Here is a 21088-nt window from a genome sequence, read left to right as displayed (position 1 = left end):
CACTGCACAGAGAGCAAACTTGTTTCTGGCTTCAGTGGAGCCTCTGGCCAGTGGCTTCACTTCTTTGGCCTGTTTCCATCTTTGTTTGTTATTGCTGTTGTTTAGTAGCTAAGTCGTGTCGAACTCTTTGCAACCTCATGGACTGTAGCCCACCAGGCTTCTCTGTCCGTGGGATTGTCCAGGCAAGAATACTGGAGTGGGTTGCCATTGCCTACTCCATGGGATTTTCCCGACCCAGGGATTGTACCTGCATCTCCTGCATTGGCATGCAGGTTCTTTACCACTGAGCCACCAGGAAAGCCCCCCATCTTTATAAACAGGGATAATAAAACTGTCTTTGGAGGGCTGTTACAAGCATTCACTCACTCAGCAAATATTTACTGCAAGCCTACTATGTGCTTGGCTCTCTTCTAATTGCTGGGGTTATATCAGCAAATGAAACAAGAATTCTTGCCCTTGTAGACATTTGTTTTTCTTGGCCACACCATGCAGCATACAAGATCTTAGTTCCCTGACCAGGGAATCCAACGTACTCCCCTTGTAGTGGAAGCACAGAATCTTAACCTCTGGACCATTAGGGAAGTTCCCCCTTGTAGACATTTATGCATGAAAAGATAACTTGTGTAAACCACAAGTGCAAGTCAGGCACGTAGCTACCAGTTCTTTTGCTTCTATGTGCTCACATCTTCGTCATCATTAGAGGAATAAGTCTGCTTCCTTCACCTTGTCTCAGAGCAGACGCCCACGTGTGTGTCTCTCTTGGCCGCTGTCCTCTGCCCACTCTCTCTTGGGTTCAGAGTGTTACCACTCACCTTCACAAGAGGGACTACAAGGAAAGGCATTAACCCCGATACCTCTGAGTTTTCCAGACGTTCCCTGACCTTTTGGGGTCCTCCTCAAAGCATCATATCTTATGTCCACTGTTCCACTGCTGTAAGGTCTTGGGCAAATTTCTTAACCCCGAGAAATGAAGATGATGATCGTACCTGGTTCCAGGACCATAGCAAACTCATGCAGCACCTTAGTGCAAATTAGGAAAAGGCACGCCCTGCGGAGCGCAGCCCTGCACCAGGGAGTGTGCGCTGCTGGACAAAGTGAGTAGCGTCTTTGTTCAAATTAGAGTAAGTCACTCCTTCTCCTGGGTGGGAGCAGCCCCACACCAGGCACGTGGCTTGGTGAGCAAAGCGCATTCTGGAACTCAGTCAGCGTTTGCCCCTTTGCCTGACTCCCTTGTGCAGTGAGCTGCCTGCTCATCCATACAGCAGCTGCATGGCTAAATCAAAGGATTGTGGGAGGATGAAATGAGACAACACTTGCAAAACTCTTGACGTGGTGACCGTCAGGTATCTTTGCGACTATTTCTGGTGTTGCTAGTATTTTCCCTTCCCCCTGCCCAAGCATCTATTGCCTACCAGCTTCCGGTTCACAGTTCTAATGCTGCCCCCTTGTGAGCCCTATAGGGTATCACAGTGTCATGGTCTTGCCTCCTGCTTCTTGTTGAGAAATTTAAATGATTTTGGAGTAACATCTCCCCAAACGTACCATCAGAGTGGCACTGCCTGTGGCTTAGAAACAGACGTCCTTCCTCCTCCTCCACACGGCACGCTGGCCACTGAGGCAGTCAAGATTCGAGGAGAGGAGAGACAGGGGAGGTGGGAAGTCCTGTGTGCCGGGGGCAGCTTACCTTCCTCCTGCCATCTGGCTCCAGGCCTCCATCCTTCTTTCCGACTGCATTGCTGTCTTCTTCTAGGCTCAGTTCTTCCTACAAGTGGCTCCAGGGATGCTCCCAGGCGAGGCCGCCCTGCCTTTCCCTGAGAGTGGCCCTCGCCAGGAGCCTGGAGAAGCAGCCAGGCTCTCCTGCTCCCTGCCCCTTTCCCCCCGGCAGTAGCTACTACTTCTGGGATGCCCCTGTGTTTGTTTTTGCCACACAGACTGTCCCCTGGCCAGGGCGCCCTCCCAAGTAGCCAGTCACCAAAGGGTTGAGCACCACGCTCCAAGCACCTGTGATGAGCCCCAGCTGCCGCCACTGGCCTCCGATTTCGGGGTGCAGGAAGCCAGCCACGTTGGAGGCGTTGTAGGGTCCTAAGCAGAGCAGCAGCGTGAGCAGGGCCCCGCCAGCCACCCAGGCTGCCTTTAGCTTCCGCCTGTGGCTCAGGCCCGAGCGGGCCAGTGCCCGGAGGCAGCCCACGTAGCAGAAGGCCGTGATGACCAGGGGCAGAAAGAAGAGCAGGAGCGAGAGGCTGAAGCGAGCAGGGCCCGCCGATGCTGGGTCCCAGGCCTCCAGGCAGACCGGAGAGCCATTGACTGGTGTGCTGATGCCCAGGGAGCTGGTGGAATTGTCCAGCCAGCCCCCCGGGGCCTCCAGCCCAAAGACCAGCCCCAGGTGACAGAGGACGATGGCCCATATGGCCACACACACGCCCCAGGAGTAGAGCGGCCTCCGGGCAGCTTGGTAGCCCAAAGGGAAGGCAGCTCCGAGGTAGCGGCCGACACTCAGGGCGGCCAGGAAGCCCCCGCCCGCATAGAGCGGAGCGAAGTGGACCAGGGCAAAGGCAGGACAGAGGGGGGCCGGCAGGGGCCAGGCGCCCCCAGCCAGGGCCTCCACTGCCTTCAGGGGCAGAGAGGTCGCCAGCAGGAGATCAGAGCAGCCCAGGTGGAGGGCATAGACCAGGCTGGGAGTGAGGCGCAGCCGGGCGTGGGACACGGCGCCTGCGACGGCCAGGGTGTTGAGTGGAAAGCCCAGCACGAAGGCGGCCACATAGAGGGCGAAGGAGAGCTGCGGGGGCAGGTCCATGGGACCCCTCGTGCACCCTACTCACTCCCTGATCTCAGATCTCCCGGGACCGGGGAACGGGGGCTCCTGGAGTCACAGACTCGTCTCAGCACCTCTCAAGGCGCGAGAAGCTGTCTAGTGAGATCGGTGGACAGATGGACGCCCCATAGAGAGAGGTGGCAGCTCTTTAGCAGTCAAGCCTGGATTCAAGCAGGGACACCTTGCTGTCAGCCCTCTGTTTTCTCTCCACCATGTGCCCCCTTAGAATGGAGCATGCGATCGCTGGTAACAGGGGGGAGATGGAACACAGGTGGGCAGGTCCCAGGAGAGACAGGACCTCCTGATTCCCAAGCCTCTGGGAAAACAAGGGGTGGAGAGAGTTCAGAACCAGAGTTAAGCCCGAGAGGATGTTTTTCTCAAGAGAGGAATCTATACCCCTGTGTTCATGCCCCTTTCCCAATTCCCTGGAAAGAGAGGGCCCTGCTCCCCTATAGCAGGCAGTGTGGGGCAGGTGGCAGCTCTCAGCTGAGGGAAGGAGAAGTCGGGGTATGGGGAAGGTGAAGATTGTGGTCATGGGCAGGAGAAGAGGGTCGCCTGAGGAGAGTCCAGGGGTAAGCCAAGTCCCCTTGGTGTAGGGGAATGACTTTAGCTGACTTCAGGGGTTCCCCCTGAGTGGAGGCATCTGGGGATTTGGGCAATCATTCTTGCTGGGATCTGGGGAATCATTCTTACAGGGAGAGAAGCCATAGAAAGAGGGACTCACCTCCTGGTGCTGCCAGATGTCTGAGGCTCAGGAGTCCCCCGAGGGAGGGTGGCCACGATGGGCAGTGAGCCGGAAGGGAGAGAAGGGCGGGGTGGCAGGGCCATTAGCCTGAAGCACTCACAGCCTGGATGAGCAGCTAATGGACCATCTCTGAAGGAGGTGAGGGTCCAAGGTGATGTGAACACAGGAAGGGGAGAGGTTAGAAGTGTGGGCTTTCATTGGGTGGAGGGAGGTGTGGCTGGCCAGCATCGTTAAAGAGCAGGGTGGGTGGGGTACAACCAGAACACAGTTTTATTCTCCCCTGCCCCCACCAGTCTGTTCAAACCTGGCCTGGGGGCTAAGTCTTCTCTACTCTTGGATGAGCTCGTAGAGAGGGCCAGGCTCACTCTCAGAGACTAAAAATGTCCCTCTGGTCACCATAGCATCTCCACTTGGCAGGTAGTAGGTGGGATAATGTGGGATAATGAGATCATCATGCCTAGTTGGAGCTTCCGCTCTCCCTATACCTGATAACAGGCCCATCCTCCCTCTCACCTCCCCTCTTGCCTGACGACCGTGGTTGCTTTTTTTCATATATATATATATATATATATATATATTTTTTTTTTTTTGGCTGTGCTGGATTTTAGTTGCAGCATGCAGGATCTAGTTCCCTGATCAGGGTTTGAACCTGGGTGCCCTGCATTGGAAGCATGGAGTCTTAGCCACTGGACCACCAGGGAAGTCCCCGATAGTGGTTATTGATCCTCCCCGTGTCGGCAGGAGTAGGAAGAGCAGAGACCAGGAGCAAGCAAAGTTGAGATGGATGGCACTGAAGTACCGGGCGGTGGTCCGCCCTGCCCCTCTCTGAGCTGCACTGATGGCAGAGGGGACCCCTCCTGGGGGCACTTGTAGGGACACTGGGTGCCGCGTGCCTCCATCTGGCTGCTTACCTTTCATCTCAGCCTCTGAGAACTCGGTCGTTCACTTCCCTGTTGGTGTCATCCTCCCTACGTACCTGCTTAGTCATTTCAGTTGTGTCCGACTCTTCGCGACCCCATGGACTGTAGGCCACCAGGCTCCTTTGTCCATGGGATTCTCCAGGCAAGAATACTGGAATGGGCTGCCATTCCCTTCTCCAGGGGGACTTCCTGACCTGGGGATTGAACTCGCATCTCCCTGCATCTCCTTCATTGCAGACGGGCTCTTTTACCCACTGAGCCACCTGGGAAGCCCCATCCTCTCTAAGTGAGATTTAAATGGCCCTAGGCTGTCTCTGTGATCCTGTCTCTCTGTCTTTGACTGAGCAAGGTGTCTGTCTATCCGTCTGTCTCTCTCCTGTGTGAGACTGACAGTACGGCCTCTCTGGACTTCAGCTTTCTTGAGCGTGTGTGTCAGTCACCAGGCCACTATGTCCTTCTCGAATTCCACGTCACCCAGAATAAGCTTCTCCAAGTGGCTCCCTGAAAGTGCTTCCCATCAGGCTTCAATTGCGGGCAGCATGAGAGTCTCAGAGAATCCACAGCTCCCTCCGAAGAAATGGTCATATTTCTCTTTGAATCTCAGGTTCTCTGTCACCTCCCTCCCAAGTCCTGCCTATGTCATCCAGCACCTCCCCTGGGATATAGAAGAACTCACCACCTGCTGTTTAGGGTTTTGTCTTTTGGAAACACTCAGAAACTGACAGGGCTGGGGGAAAAAAAATCAACAGAAGGGCCATTTTACCTGTTGCGATGAGTGTTTGGGAGATGAACAAAGCTGGGTGCCAAGGGAGACCATGGGTCTTCAAGCCCTTCTCCGCTGGCTCTCCCACCCGGCAGTTCAGGTGTCTGCCAAGCATCACATCTCAGAGACGCCCCTGGTCCCTGCATCCTATGGGCCCTGCCTCTGCTCCAGCCCCTCTGCTGTCATTCTCTGTTTATTCCAAGCACCTGAAACTCTGTGACATCAGATTCGCCAGCTCCTCTGCTAAAATGTACGGCTTCCCTGGTGGCTCAGTGGTAAAGAATCTTCCTGCCAATGCAGGAGATGCAGGCTCCATCCCTGGGTAGGGAAGATCTCCTGGAGAAGGAAATGGCAACCCACTCCTGTATTCTTGCCTGGAGAATCCCATGGACAGAGGAGCCTGGCGGGCTACAGTTCATGGGCTCCCAAAAGAGTCAGACATGGCTTAGTGACTAAACAGCAACAACTGCTAGAATGTTGGCCGGTGAGGGCATACGCAGCAGGGACTCACTGAGTCGGATGAATGGTCTATTGTCTGGGCTCCGGGAGGACGGTGAGGTCTGGGGCTGGATGTGGGGCTGCCTGTGTCCTGGCCCCAGCGCTGCCCACTCTCTGCTGTGCACGTCTCATTGGGGCCTGATGACAGCTACATCTCTCGGGCAATTGGTCATGAAGAAGGTTGGTATCAGCAGTGAGGCACGGGGACAGGATGGAAATCACCTGCTGGTTGCCAGGGAACCCCGTACCAGGCCACTTCAGGCTGCTGTCAGCTCCTTGGGCATCTAAAACCCTCTGGCTGGCTAGACCAGAGACCCCTAAGATTAGGACCATGCTCTATCTTCTTTTGGTATCCCAATAACTGGTTCTGTGCTGGATGCAGTGACAGGTGTTCAGTAGGTAAATGGTTGAATGGGTTCAGTGATTCTGGCTCCCCAGCCCTTCCCCTCTCATTTCAACAGTCCTCAAAGCCTTCTCTAGAAAAGCATATGGTGTTCACAAGAGGTCAAACCAGGGAATTCCATGGCAGTCCTGTGGTTAGGACTCAGCACTCTCACTGTGAGGGCCCCGGAACTGAGTTGCCCCAAGTCACATGGTGTGGCCAATAAAGAAAGAAAAAAAAGGAAGAAGTCAAACCAGGGACAAGAAGATGGGGAAATCAGCGCCCCACTCCTCAGGTATCCCAAGGACGACCTTGCAGAGAGCATCTAGTGTTGGGCAGGGGGGAAAGGTGGGGGCAGGAAAGGAAGATGATGCCTTCAGAGCACCCATCACAGGGCAGGAATTTGCTGGGCATCTTGCTGATTGATGAACCACACCTTCCTGCCCTGAAGGAGAATGGGCTTTGGCCCCTTGGCAGAAGTGGAACGGATAGAGAGAACAGATGGAGAGGCAGAGGGCAAGTTGGCCAGGGGACATACTAGAAAATGAGTGCGGGTAAACGAAGGTAGAAAGAGTGAGGGGTCCCTCCAGGTCTTCGAGAAGGCATGCAGCTGTGGGTTGCGAAAGAACTCAGCAGGGTCACTTTTTGAGAAGTGCTGTGAGTAATGAGTTGGCTTCCCCTTTTCACGGTCTTCAAGAAATGCAAATCAGATAGGAATTTGATTTTTAGGGACTTTTGGCTGCTCTGTTAGCCTTCTTATAATATGACATAAGATTATAGCTCATTTCCTATCTTGAACCACCTGCATCTTCTTTTTAACAGATGAAGAAACTGAGGCTCAGAGAAGCCAGTGAACTCTGCCCAAGCTCACTTGGCTGGTCAAGTGGAAGAGTTAAGACCCAGACTCTGTCTGTGATGCCAGTGGACTCTCGGCAACCAGAAGATGGGCTGTCCAGTCTGGTGATTTGATCATGATCTTGCCCCTCTTCCCAAGCCCCAGGATGCCCGCCCCATCTCCCTGTCCCCACTCAGACTCTGCAGACTGGAAATCACTCACTGGCTCTTGGACGCGATGTCTGAGTCAGGTTTATTGTGCAGCTCTGTGTCTGTTACATGTGTCTCCACATCGGTGTACGTCTCAGACCCCGAGACCTCCAAGGACAGGGGCCGCAGCAGCATCATCCACTACGTGGAATGCCTCCTAGAAGAGGAACCGGCCCAGGGCAGTGCCTCTCTCTACCTCGTTTCTACTCCTCATTTCCCGGGCTTTGTCCCAGAGGCAAAAATTAGGCATTATATTAGTGAGTGCAGTTATTAGAGCAGGGGTCACTTGTCAAAGGAACAGGGTGAGAGAGAAATAAAAATAATGACCAGCTGATCCCAGCGGGGACACAGCCATCTAGGGGATGGGGTTTGGGAGGGGGCAGATGGTGGCTCAGATGGTAAAGGTTCCGCCTGCAATGCAGCAGACCCAGGTTCAATTCCTGGGTTGGGAAGATCCCCTGGAGAAGGGCATGGCAACCCACTCCAGTGTTCTTGCCCAGAGAATCCCATGGATAGAGGAGCCTGGCGGGCTACAGTCCATGGGGTCACAAAGAGTTGGACACGACTGAGTGACTAACAGACCACACACACACAGGTGGTGACAGATGGCTGGGGAGGGTCAGGGGGAAGATGTGTACAGTTCAGGGTAAGTATGTAGATGAGATGCTGGGAGGAAAGGACCAGGAACAAACCCTTTCAAGGGTTACCAGTGCTAAGAAGGGAGACCGTGTCTGGGCCACGTACAAAGTTCTCTGCACCAGCTGGGTTGCAATAACCATGCATGAGTGCGTGCACATGTATAATGCCCCAGCAGAGCAGTGGGGGCTGAGAAGGTTTTGGCCCATCAGTGCTTGAGGGTCACGTATTCCACTCCTTCCTGGGCCAGTGCCCTCTTCCCATTCCCGAAGTGGACCAGCTCCGAGTAATGAATGCCCTCATCGTCTAGGACCTCCGGAGTCACGTTCTCATAGTCGGCCTGAGGAAGCCACAGTGTGGTGAGCAGCCTCCCACTGTCCACTCCCACTGCCCCTTCCCTCCCGGCTCCCCCCACCCCCACCCTGGGGTCCAAGGGCCCAAGACGAAGCCCTCTTGTCTGGAAACTGGCCACAGCCAACCTCTGTAACTGGGAGGCGCCTGCCCGGGCTCTGACCATGCCAGGGCTTGGGCAGCCCTCCCCACTGCTCAGCCTCTGCCACCATGGAGCCCACCCGGGTCCTTCCCGTCTGGGACTCAGGGGCGAGGCCAGGTCCCCCCTCCGCCCACCTCCCACAGCCCTGCCTCTCACCACTTGATGGTTCTGCACCACAGCATAGGTGACGCTGTCATCCCTGCTTGGGGGAATTTCCCTCATCTCTGAGCTCTCTGCGTCTCTGAGAGGGAAGGCAGATCGATAACCATAGGTGAAGACTTTTGCATGCCATTTGCTCCTTTTTCCAACTCCCCCAGCCCCTAAGAGCACCCCCAGCCTCTCAAGCGCCCTGTGTGTGATGTCCAGTGTTCAGAGCAGGAGCTCAGGTGTCCACCTAGTGACCGTATGTGTGTATGTTTCATGAAGCCTCAACCTTGGTGAGGGAGACTGGCCCCAGCTTGAAGGCATAGATCCAGTTCCCTCGACCATTCTCCAGGGGATTGTTATAGAGCTGGAATGAGAAGATGAAGCAAAGAGGAAGGCAAGACAGGAGCCCTACCCCATGGCCCTCCCAGGGTGCAGGTGACACCCCCTTGGTACCTAAGTCTCTGTGTATCAGTCTCGCCAAGAGGAAAGCTCAAGGTAGCATAGCTGACTGCATCTTCCATCACTGGGTTGTAGCACCCCAGGGAGTGGGGGCGTTCAGCTTGGGGGGTCCTTCTAGCCTGAGAGAAAGACAAAATTTCAGCTCTTACCACTCCTATCCCCATCCTAGCTCCCCCACCCACCCCCACAGTACTCTATCACCCATGTCCACTGTGTTTCTTTTTAAAGATTTTTTTTTCATGTGGACCATCCTTTTTAAAGTCTTTATTGAATTTGTTACAATATTGCTTCTGGCTTATGTTTCAGTTTGTTGGTCCTGTGGCATGTGGGATCCTAGCTACCTGACCAAGGATGGAACTCAACATGCCCTGAACTGGAAGGCGAAGTCTTAACCTCTGGACCGCCAGGAAAGTTCTTTTTTATTTTTTTAATTGACACATAGTTGATTTTCCACTTTGCTTCTTTCTTGACTTCAAGACCTGCCCTGCAGTTCCTCTTTCTGCCCTCCTACCTTTATATTCCTCACAAAGAAGCTCTGTCCACTGGAACTTTCCTGAAGGCCCTGCTGTCTCTGAATCCTCTTCCAGCTGAGAAATAAAGACGTGATCAGGGAGGACAAAGGGCCTGGGGAGAGTGCCCTGAGGACCTGGCATGTTGGGGGCTGCAGGGCTGAGTGACCAGGGACCCACCCACTGGGATGGGGGAGGCAAAGCAAAGGAGGCGGGCAGTGGGAGGCACTCACTTCCGCTGAAGCTTGACTCCCCAGATGGCCAGAAGGAAGATGGCCAGGCAGAACCCCACTCCCAAGGCCGCACGTCTGCTGATGGTGGCAGCGCTGTCTGATGGAGAAGGGAGGTCCGTCAGTGGATGACACAGCCTCAGTCGGGGAGCAGGCCTGCTCCGCCATTTGCCTGGGAGGCATCCTCGGCTTCTCTCTGCGAGGCCACTGTCCTTCTAGCCTGCGAGACACCTCCACGCCCTGGGCATGTGACTCAGAAAAAGAGGGAGAAGCCCGCCCTGCCCTCTGGACATCTCATTAGAAGGGAAATGCAGTCACTTTTCAAGAGGAGCACCTGCTCTGTGACAGACTTGGGCACATGAAGAGCACGCGACCCTCATAAATGGTACCGTCTCATCAGAAGGCCTCTTGAGAGTGAGCGTGTGCTAGGTCACTTCAATTGTGTTCAACTCTTTGCGACCCCATGGACTGTAGCCCTCCAGGCTCCTCTGTCCATGGGATTCTCCGGGCAAGAATACTGGAGTGGGTTGCCATACCCTCCTCCAGGGGATATTCCTGACCCAGGGATCTTGCATTTCCTGCATAGCACCACCTGGGAAGCCCCAAGGGCCACTTGGCTTTACTTAAAGTCACTTGTCCTTCAACCCAGTGAGTCCAGGAGAGAACCTAGCCTACAATTCTCCTTGTGGGTGTGCCCGGAGCAGGAGACTGTGTCCAGCCTTGAGGAGGGCACTGGGCACATAGTTTTTCAACACTGCACCCTGAGGAAAAGAAGCAGGTCTCAGGGTGTCTGTGGAGGGAAGACCTAGGGAACGTGGTTTTAAGCTAGTTTTCTGAATGGCATCCTCAGATTGGCTCCCTTTAGCCAATGAGTGGTGATGATCCTGTAAATTTAAATTTAGAGGCTCCAATCACTAATCTGAAAAAACACAATAAGTAAATATTTCCCCCTATGTTTCCAGATTCTTCAGACACCTATTTACGCACAAATCTAGAACAATCTCCAAGTGCTGTTATTACATGGAAAGTGAAAGTGTTAGCCGCTCAGTCGTGTTAGACTTTTTGAGACCCCACAGACTGTAGGCCGCTTGGCCTCTCTGTCCATGGAATTCTCCACATAGGAGTACTAGAGTGGGTTGCCATTACCTTCTCCCAGGGATCTTCCTGGCCCAGGCATCGAACCTGGGTCTCCAGGATTGCAGGCAGATTCTTTACCATCTGAGCCACCAGGGAAGCCCCCATTACATGAAGAAAGGAAAATTCAAGGCAATGTGTGTGAGCTCTTTCACCATCTAAGTGACAAAGAAGGGTGTATGGACACGGGTCTCTAGAGGCCTATTGTGTACGAACAGAATATTTCTGCAAGGAGACATACCCAGCCAACAGTGAAAGCCTTGAGGGAGGAGAGGAGGCAGAGTTCTCAGGGAGCAAAAAAGGAGAAGTGACTGTTCCTTCCACTATTTACCCTTTCATGCTGTTTCTTTTTTTTTTTTTTTTTACCATATACTTGCATTGTCTTTAAAAACAAAAAACACTAAAAAAAAAAAAAAATCAAAAGATAGAAACAAGCAGCCTATCAAGGGTGAGACACAGAGGGAGGGGCAGAGAGAGGGAACCAATAGGAGCTCAGGGTGTCTGGAAGGAGAGGGGCAAGCAGAGAGGCAGTCATCCTGGAGTCTGCAGAGACTGAGCAGGAAAAGGAAGATGGAAGAGCTGTGTGTAGAGCAGGGGGGCCCTGCAGGAGAGGGAGGGTGGGCAGGGCAGGGTCAGGGATGTGGTCTGAACACACAGCAACACAGCCAAGGAGGAAACCCCAGGAGTGGCCAGGGCCCGAGAAGAAGAAGAAGGGGCCCTTACAGTAGACAGTGAGGGTGGTGGGGGGCGACTGGCTCTGGCCCAGACGGTTGGCCCCCCGGCACCAGTAGCTGCCTGAGTGCTGCAGCTTCACGGGCTCCAACCTCAGCGTCTGACCGTAATGGTGGAGGTCTTGGTTATTCCCATCAAACCAGTTGTAGTGGGAGGGGGCAGGGTTGGCGTCGCTCTCACAGGTCAGGACTGCCATCTTCCCCTCCACCACGCCGTCTTTCGGGCTGATGGACACACGCAGCCTCCTGGGAGCATCTGCAGGACAAGCAAAGTCAGGATTCAGGTCTCTGGTCCTCTGCCCATCTCTGCCTCCTGCTCCAGCCACTCACAGAGCACTCGGAGCTCGCAGGCCTCAGATGAGGTCTGTCCAATGGAGTTGTTGACCAAGCAGTGGTAGGTTCCCGAATCTTCTGGAGAGATGGGGTCAAAGGTAAGTGTCTTCTGTTTCTTCAGAAGGCTTCCATCTTTCTTCCAGAAGAAGTGGACATCCTCGGGATGGCTACTTGAGAACTCACACCGGAGGAAGACCTGATCCCCAGATCGGACCTCTGTATGAGGGCTGATCTGGATGTTGACGTCCTTGGGAGCATCTGGAAAGCAAAGACCTCAGACTAATCTCTGGGGTCCCTTTCCCTCCTTCTGTCCTTCTGTCCCCAGGACTCCCTCTCCCCTTGGCTCTGAGGCCTGACTCTCATCCCTCAGTTCTCAGTGAGGACTGTGGTCCAGGCTTCAGGCTCCTCACTCTTAGAACCTCGTTATCCCAACTGGCCCACCCCCCAGTTCCCCCGGGCCTGGGGCACTCACAGTGGACGTTCAGGTTAACAGAGGGAGACCACGAACACCACTGGTTACAGGCTTCGCATTTGACTGGCGCTGCGTCCCACGTGACTTTTCGAATCGTCAGCTTCTCCTGTGATGTTTGGTCCTGGGAGCCTGGGCTGTTCCAGTTATATCGAGTAACTCTGGGGTTACTGGAATTGAAGGTGCAGGACAGGGTCACACTGTCTCCTTCTCGAATCGGTGTGGGGTTTTGAATCACCGTGGTGACCCCCTTGGGGGGATCTGGGAGAAAACCAGAGAGATGGATGAAGAAAAGACAGCCACCTCTAATATCAGTTATCTGTTCCTTCCAGCTTCCTCTCTGCTCTCCCCATGCCCTGCATTGACGCAGTTTATCAGTCAGCTGAGGGAAGGCTTGAGCTTCCCTCTTGCCCTGGCCTTTTGGCCTGGTTGTGGTTAGAGGCAGCGTGGTGCAGTGGTTAAGAGCACAGTTCTGGGCAGAGTACGTACGTGTGGTGCTGAGCAAGGAGGGGCTGCTGTTTGTGGATCTCTACATGGGTCTGGGGACTGTCAAGGCTTGGTCACATAGCAAGGGCGTTCATTTAAAAAAGAAAAGCATAGCTCTGGAGCCAGACTGCTGGATCCTGCCACTTGGAAGCTGCAGGCCTGAGTTTACTCATCTGTCAGATGGGGTCCTGTGAGTAGCTAACCTTGTGGAACCATTGTGAGGATGGAGTGAGAGGAGGCCATTAGAGCCACATGGCAGGTGGTAAACACATTGCTGCTACTAGTGTAAACCATATCCGTTGTCTAGATTCCAGGATTTGGATAGCCAGTGTATTTGGCCCATACTATGACACCCCAGGGTCCAAGGATCAAATCCAGGGACTCTCTTTGTCCTGGGCTCTGCTCAGTGACAAGACTCACTGGTGCTAAACAGGGCCAGATGACAGAGAGGTAACAAGGCATTTTGCCCCAGTTCTCGAAAACTTCAGGACCCTTCCAGGGACTCAGCCGCTGCTTAGCGACGCCCAGTCTCCGTGTCCCTCATGGGACCCTGGCAGCTTGCCATTCATTCAGTCAACAAACATCCACTGAGCACCTCCCACGAGCCAGGCCCTGTTCTGGTGCTAAGGACACGACTGTGAACAATGGCACAACGCCCGCCTCCCAGAAGCTCATCTGTCAGGAGCCCCTGGTTTCCACTTGCTGTCCCTTCTCGGACTCTTCTATTTCCTCTGTGACTACTCACACTGGACGTCCAAGTCAGCTTCCTGGTCAACAGATCCAGGCCCAAGACTATTTTCTGCCAAGCAGGAGTACCTCCCAGCATGCTTGACGAGGACTTGAGGGATCTGGAAGGTCCTGCCGTTCTTTCCAAGCATTTCTTGGCCATTGAAGTACCAGGTATAATTAGCTGGAGGAGGGTTGGCTGCCGATATACAAGCCAGCTCTACTGTAACTCCTTCTTTAATTGACGAGGGGGAGATCTGAACCGAGGAAGGCTCTGGAGCATCTGGAAGAAGGGGTCGAGGTGGAGGGTGGGGTGAGCAGAGGCCTCTATGGGTCCCCTCCTGAGGGCTTGGGTGGCGCCCCTGCTGCCCCCAGCCTGCCCCTTTTGCAGCTCCCGGGAGGCTCACAGTGCACCTGGAGATCCACCACATCTGACCGTCTTGTGCCCACTTCGTTGGAGACCTGGCACGTGTACTGCCCGCTCATCGTCCTGGTCACTTCGGGCAGAGTGACTGTTGTCCCCTGCTCCTTCAGTCGAGTCCTGTCCTTGAACCAGGACACAGTCCCGTGTGGCGGGTTGCTGCCCATGACCTGGCACCTCATGGTCACAGACTCTCCCTCTGGGACGGTGGCTTCTTCGGGGCTGACCTGGATCTTCAACTTTGGTGCATCTGGAGGAGCAGAGGACAGTGCAGAAGGGGTAGGGAATTCTCCGAGGGTGTTAAGTGCTGAGAAGTTGCAGCCCTTTTATTCTGATAAAGTAGCAGCCTACACAGGACGAGAGTCTGGAGCCACTCCTTGTTGCCCTTGTCAACAAAGGTGGGCTGGTCCAAGCACCAGGGGACTGTCACAGTCTCCCAAGTCATCTCTCTGTTCCCTCCAACCCCAGTCCCCAAAGCTCTGGTCTCTGCCAGCAGCCAGCAGCATTCCCAGGACGATCCATCAGAGCTTGCCACTCCCCTGCTTGAAGCCGTTTGGTGGATTCCACACTTAGAGAAAAACCCAAACCCCTCACTGCAGCCCCTGAGATCTAGTGTCCCAGTCCCTCTCGGCCTTCCTTTCCTACCATTGGGCCCCTTGGACACCTTGCCAAGGTTGAGAGCCCCTTGCTCTGATGCAGACATGCCAAGTTCCTACCTCAAGGTCTTGGACTTGTTCTTCCCTCTCCCTGGAATGCTCTTCTTACAAAGATACTGTATGCCCACCTCAGTCCCTCCCTTCACTGAGTCTCAGCTTCCTTCACTGGGTTCAGCCTCCACCCTTCACTCTCTCTGTCCCAGCCCTGATTTCCTCTTACTTTTTCCCTTTTTAAATATTTATTTATTTGACTGAGTTGGGACTTAGTTGCAGGACATGGGTCATCGTTGCATCATGTGGGATCTTTTGTTGCAGCACATGGACTCTCTAGTTGTGGAGCACGGACTCTCTAGTTGCAGCACATGGACTTTCTGGTTTTGGCACATGAGCTTAGCTGCTCTCCACCATGTGGGATCTTAGTTCCCTGACTAGAGACTGAACCCATGCCCCCTGCATTGCAAGGCAGGGTCTTAACCACTGGACCACCAAGGAAGTCCCTATTTTTTCTTAGCTACACTTAGTACCACCTACAATTATGTTCTGTATTCCCCTGATTATCTATTTGCTCTCCTGTCCCCCACTGCAATGCTAATTCCACATGGGCAAGAACTTTGTTCACTGCTCTATGCCTGGCAGCCATAATATGGCTTAGCACCTGTAGGTTCACAATAAATATTTATTGAATGAATGAATGAGGCTCCAGTAATGATGTGAAAAAAATTCTCCACCCCATCCCCCCAGGGGAACAAAAAACCCTTAGCCAAGTGATCCCCAAATCATGTCATGGCTTGAGGATAGATTAAATTATTTTATTCTGTTTGACTGGCATGTGTGCGTGCTCAGTCGCTTTAGTCGTGTCCAACTCTTTGTGACCCCATGGACTGTAGCCTGTCAGGCTCCTCTGTCCAGGGGGATTCTCCAGGTAAGAATTCTGGAGTGGATTGCCATGCCCTCCTCCAGGAGATCTTCCCGACCCAGGGATCAAAGCTGCGTCTCTTATGTCTCCTGCTTGGCCAGGTGGATTCTTTACCATAAGAGCCACCTGGGAAGCAGATGCTAACATGAATCCATACCCTGAAACACCAGCACTGATGATGGGAAAGATAGAGGAGGTGCCGCAGCTCTGCCTGGACCATTCCCATCTGCGGGAGCCCACAGACCCATCACGCTTCCTTCTCTGAGCTCCCATGCCCATTTGAGGGGGTGAAGAGATGACAGGACCCTCATCCCTCCCACAGGAGCATTGGGGAGACTCACACTTCACTTCCAGCAACACTGTTTTCTCCGAGAGTAGCCGCTTTTTCATGGGGTCCCAGAGCTGGCAGGTCAGGTTCTTGCCATCGTGAGTCCAGTTGGGCTGGAAATGGAGGCTGCTCTGGGTGGTGACTGTCTCAGTGGAGAGGATGGTAGAAGTGGTCACAGACCCCTCCAGGGACCACCGCAGATGGATCTGGTAATCATGGCAGGCGAAATTCAGGGAGCAGGTGGCAGTGACTTCCTGGTCCTCCCGGATTTCCTGAGGGAGCTCTATGTGGGGTTGAGGAGCCCTCTCTGCAAAAGAGCAGGGACTCAGTGGGAGAAGGAGAGGGTGGGATGATTTGAGAGAGTAGCCCTGAAACATATACACTGCCATATATAAAATGGATAACCCGTGTGCGTTTGGTGTGTGAAGCAGGGCACCCACAGCAATGCTCTTTGTACAACCTGGGCAGATAGGGAGGGGAGGGAGGTGGGAGGGGGGTTCAGGATGGCGGGGACGCCTGTATACCTGTGACCAGTTCATACTGATGTGTGGCAAAAACCCTCACAATATTGTAAAGTAATTATCCTCCAATTAAATACATTTTTAAAAATAAAAGAAATATTAATCTTATCTAAAAACATCTTCATAGAAAATCCAAAATAATGTTCGATCACATTCCAGCCTACTGTAGCCCAGCCATATCTACACACAAATTAACCATCACAGGAGTGACAGATGAAGGCACTGCAGTTCTTTCTGTGGTGATGAAAATGTTCTAAAATTGACTGTGGTAATGGTTGAACATGTCTATAAATAACACTAAAAAACACTGAACTGAACACTTTTAGTAGGTGAGTTGTATTAGACATATCTCAATAACACCTTTCTTAAAAAAGGAAAAACAAAAAGAGCAGGGACCATGCTGGAAGCCTGAGAGATGGACCCACTTTCGACACCCTGCCCCACATAACCCATCAGGAATCCCCGGCCACTTCATCCACCTCTCTCTGGGCCTGCCTTTCTCTGCTCAGCCGAAATACCCTCTGAAAGGGCTTGTGAAAGCTGATCCTCCTGCGGAATTGTGTCTTATGTTTTGTGCTTACTTCAGTCACACTCCCTGGTGTTTGCCTTATCAGTGTGTACTCTCCTTTAGTGGAGAGGCCTGTTGTGCAGCCAGTCTCTGCTGTCCCCGGGGCTGGGCCACCCTCATGATGCCTCAGAGATGCTGTGGCACCTCTCACCCCGAACATAGGGCTGCAGAGAACCACCCACCAAATCCACAGGCTGTGGAACAGAGTGAGCATGCCGTCTGGGGTGGGGGCCCCACACCTGTGTTCGTACCCTATCCGTGTGTCAGGTAGCCGCAAAGGGCTAATTAGAATTAATCCCTCACATTAACGCATTGGGAGGTTTCCCTTGAAAATTCAGATCTCCATGTTCTCTGGAAAAATCAGGCAACCTGGAAGCCAGATTCTAGAATGTACAGGAGCTGAGTGTCAGGCAGTCTGCTCAAGGAGGGGTGAACGCTCACACTCTAGTTTGCCATGGGTACCACAGGGCCCTTCAGCCACCCTGGTGACCCTCTGGCATCCCCGTCTGGCCTCTGCAGGCAGCCCAGTTTGTGATCAGTCCCAGGAGTCGGATGTTTCCCCACCATCCTGCCTGCTGAGACAAAGGGACCCATCCTCAGGGCCTTACCAGAGATGCTGAGGTTTAGAGATGCCATCCATTTGTCAGTCCTCGACATCACCCTCAGCCCCAGAAGACCGCTGTCATCGACTCTGACAGGATTGATGAGGAGCGTACAGTTGTTTCTGCGGTTTCCCAGGAATCGTACCCTTTCCTGACTGGAGGTAGACTCCTCAGTTGTCAGGTTCTTAGAATAGAGGACGGTCCCAATGTAGTTCTTGGCCGTCTTGTTATATGTAAAATTGTGGTACACAGTCAGGTTATCTAGGATGTGTCCACTACCCTTTAGCGAACTGTATGTGCAAGGGATCCAGACGCAGGCTCCATCCCAGGCATAGAGGGTCTTAGGATGCTTAAACGTCCAGGCATTATAAGTCGAGTCAGAGAAAACCAAATATCCTGGAACCCACCAAAGTGAACAGAAAACATTACTGAGGGACACTGAGAACTTTCAAAGGAATAAAGAATTTCCCCTGAAGAGGCCGGGAGGGAGAGGGAGAGGTGTGTGTGTACACACACACACACACACACACACACACACACACATGAGCGTCCCTGGTGGCTCAGATGGTAAAGAATCTGCCTGCGTTGTGGGAGACCCAGGTTCAAGCCCTACGTTGGGAAGATCCCCTGGATATGCACGTGCATGCGTGCTAAGTCACTTCAGTCACGTCCGACTCCTTGTGACCCCATGGACTGTAGCCTGACAGGCTCCTCTGTCTATGGGGATCCTCCAGGCAGGAATACTAGAGTGAGTTGTCATGACCTCCTCCAGGGGATCTTCCAACCCAGGGATCGAACCCGCGTCTCTTATGTCTCCTGCCTTGGCAAGCATGGTCTTTACCACTAACGCCACCTTGGAAGCCCAAACACACACACACAGATATATATATATATATATATATATATATATATATATACACACATACATACACACTGCCTGACTCCACCCTGCCCCACATTTACTCTTCTCTGCCCCTGTCTTTCCTCCTCCTCCGGCTCCCACCATCAGCCCAGACCCAAGGACCCACCGAGACCGCCATCCTTACCAAGAAGCAGGAGCGAAGGGCCAAGGAGATGCATGGTGCTGTGTCTAGGCAGGAGCCTGGGCCAGGAAGAGTTTGTCTTTGAGCCACCTGGTCGCTGACATCTTCCAGACAGCTCTTCTTGCGCACCTACGCCAACCCCTTTTCCCTGATCCCAGGAGGACAGTGACTGGTTGCACAGCAGGATAGGGAATTCTAGAAGCTCATGGGCCTTTTCGGGATATGCCATGCCTCTCCCATCAGCCCAACACCATGTAGGACTAGCATTTCTTCCTTTCTTCCAGACCATCCATCCATCCAATCAACCATCCATCCAAACTTCTATAAACTTGCTGGCCAGCTCTTAAACTTTGAGCGGCACCAAACTGCTGAGCACTTCAAATGCCAGGCCCTAGGTGACTTGGAGCTTACCTTGGGGAAACCAAGGAAGGGTTTCACATAAGAAAGAGACAGGGCCAAACTCTGATTTTAAAGACCAGGAGAAAAAAAAAAACAACAACAACTCTAAAGCCAGTCATTAAGTATGATGCCAGGAGAGCATTTAGATGGATCTGAGAGGACTCAGGAGAATGTGGTCCAAGGGACCACTCAGAGCACCACCCCCCCTGCCCTGTACCCTGGGCTCAGTAGGAAACTAATCAACCAGGTGGGGACACCAGCCTTGAGTAAAGGCCATGCCTATCTCAGTTCCAGTCAAGTGGGAACGTGAGCCCAGCACTGCCCTATCTTCTACTGTTTTAAAAGCAGCAAGAAGCCAGAGTTTCGTGTCTTGCTTTGAAAAAAAACAAAACAAAACAAATAAATACAACTCTGGTCAAACAAAACCTGTCTGTGGGCTAGAGGTAGTCCAAGGGCCACCCATGTGCAACCGCTGCCTGTGTGTGTGTACACACGCACACGCATGCAATGAGCTGGACAGCTAACTCACTAGACTTTTACATAGAGTTACATTTACATAGAGTTAAATTTAAGTCCCAATTTGCATGGTTGCGCCCTTCAGGCCTGTCCCTGGGGGGAGGGGGGTGGGCACCAGGACGGGCCAACAGAGTGTGTCTCCTGTCTCAGCCCAGACCTTCATCTCCTCCCACCCCCTCCCTGCCCAGCCAACAGTTCCCACACATCAGCGCCCCTGCCCCCAACAGCTCTGGCTATTTATCTCCTCTGGTTGCATGGCTTAGGCTAAGGACTGTTGGATGTCCACGACCAGCGTGGGGAAAGCTAGGCTGCTGGCTGAAAGGAAGAAAGGGACCTGTTCCCAGGCCCAGAAGTCATGCTGGTCTGGCTCCGGGCATGGATGGGGTAGACATTCCACGCAGGGACCATATAGCTCTGCAGGTGTTAATCACATTACAGAGAAAAAAGTTTTCAAGGTCATATCCATCTGAGAGAAGCCGGATTAAAAAAATGTGAAATGGGATTCTTTAGCGTAGACCTTTTCAGGCCCTTTGACCAACTGTATATGCCTTGTGAATTTCCCAGCATAGAGTTCAGAGTACAGCACAAGACCCCAACTTCTTTAGCCAGGGGAACTATTTTACACCCTTTAGTCCCAGGGTCAGTGTTCCAAGGGATGCACTTTGGGCCCCCTTTGGGTTTCCACAAGGGCTGTGGCCAGGGCCAGCGTCCATTCCTTGTGGCAAAGACTAGCCTCCAGGGGTTGGGCCAGGGTGCCCCTCTGCCAGCAGCCACCAGGCACACCTTCATTAGGGACTGGCTGGAGGATACCAGGCCATTGGGAGAGGGGCACTTCTCAGAGCAAGGCTGCATGCTTACCCCCAGGGAGCTTCAGGCGGTCTCTGGGGCACAAGGAGTGGGCCCCGGGCCTGCGATTGGAAAGCTGCTGAGGTGGGATGGTGCAGGGAGGCTGGGGACAGCCGGCACTGTGCGCAAAGGCTCCAGACCTGTGCTCTGCTCAACACCAGCCCACATAGAGCCTCGCAAGACCTCAGAGCTGGCCTCCCTGTGTCCACTCTCCCCTCCTGGGCACCCCGTGAGGGCAGGGCACCCTCCTGCTCTCAGAAGACTCGCCAGAGACATGCTCAGAGACAGGGCACTACTACCTGTTGTCACACTGGCAGGCGAAGGGAAGAGAGTCCCCTCTGTGCTCCCAGCCCCCGAAATTTGTGCCGGCTTTCAGCAGCTGCTCCATGCATGCTTGTCAAATACAAAAGAGAACAAAATAGTTTTTACCTCTTTCCTCATGTGTCTTCACTCTTCAGGGACCCTGGCAGCATCTAAGAGTGAAAGGGGAAGCACAGCGGAGTCACCAGTGACCTATTTTCACTCTTCTTGGCCACTCCCCCGGCCCCAGCTCCCTGTGACAGCAACGCCACTTCTGGATATTTCTCTGAAGGAAACACAACGCTAACTCAAAAGGATATTGGCATCCCAGTGTTCCCTGCAGACATGGAAGCAACCTAAGTGTCCATCGATGGAAGTGTGGATAAAGAATATGTACACAAAGGAATATTTTTCAGCCATGAAAGAAGAGTATCTTGCTATTTGCTACCACATGG

At 53.2% G+C, this 21088-nt stretch overlaps 2 protein-coding genes across 7 annotated transcripts; both read right to left on the bottom strand.

The window, feature by feature from the left end:
* Window positions 1–1891: 1891 nt before the first annotated feature.
* On the bottom strand, window positions 1892–2794 carry FFAR1 (free fatty acid receptor 1). The gene has a single exon (XM_043893738.1). It carries the CDS (start codon window positions 2792–2794, stop codon window positions 1892–1894), a length of 903 nt encoding a protein of 300 aa, XP_043749673.1.
* A 4395-nt stretch (window positions 2795–7189) lies between these two features.
* On the bottom strand, window positions 7190–20811 carry CD22 (CD22 molecule). Of its 6 annotated transcripts, none has more exons than XM_043892235.1 (14): window positions 20763–20811; window positions 18576–18631; window positions 17536–17925; window positions 15852–16145; window positions 13925–14188; window positions 13537–13800; window positions 12309–12566; window positions 11834–12094; window positions 11496–11759; window positions 9642–9738; window positions 9411–9486; window positions 8894–9018; window positions 8450–8534; window positions 7190–8140 (listed from the first exon to the last, which is right to left on the bottom strand). In XM_043892235.1, exons 2-14 carry the CDS (start codon window positions 18607–18609, stop codon window positions 8009–8011), a joined length of 2544 nt encoding a protein of 847 aa, XP_043748170.1. In that variant the 5' UTR covers window positions 18610–18631; window positions 20763–20811; the 3' UTR covers window positions 7190–8008. The 6 variants fall into 6 exon arrangements, with proteins under 6 accessions (XP_043748170.1, XP_043748160.1, XP_043748153.1 ...); XM_043892225.1 differs by having other exon boundaries at window positions 18576–18720; window positions 20763–20807; XM_043892218.1 differs by having other exon boundaries at window positions 18576–18741; window positions 20763–20795.
* Window positions 20812–21088: the final 277 nt, after the last annotated feature.

This window comes from Cervus elaphus, chromosome 4, assembly GCF_910594005.1.
Source record: "Cervus elaphus chromosome 4, mCerEla1.1, whole genome shotgun sequence".
NCBI classification, from domain to species: Eukaryota; Metazoa; Chordata; class Mammalia; order Artiodactyla; family Cervidae; genus Cervus; species Cervus elaphus.
Note: the sequence above shows the minus strand (reverse complement) of the source record. Positions and strands in the feature narration are given on the sequence as shown.

Bases quoted from the DNA above. Each gene is read 5' to 3' on its own strand.
- CD22 (XM_043892211.1), bottom strand. From the start codon at position 18,861: ATGGTCTGGAAGAAAGGAAGAAATGCTAGTCCTACATGGTGTTGGGCT. The intron at 17,926-18,575 runs GTAAGGATGGCG...GGTGGGTTCCAG, and splicing joins CCCTTCGCTCCTGCTTCTTG to GATATTTGGTTTTCTCTGAC. The intron at 16,146-17,535 runs GTAAGGCCCTGA...GCTCTTTTGCAG, and splicing joins TCTAAACCTCAGCATCTCTG to AGAGGGCTCCTCAACCCCAC.
- FFAR1 (XM_043893738.1), bottom strand. From the start codon at position 2,794: ATGGACCTGCCCCCGCAGCTCTCCTTCGCCCTCTATGTGGCCGCCTTC.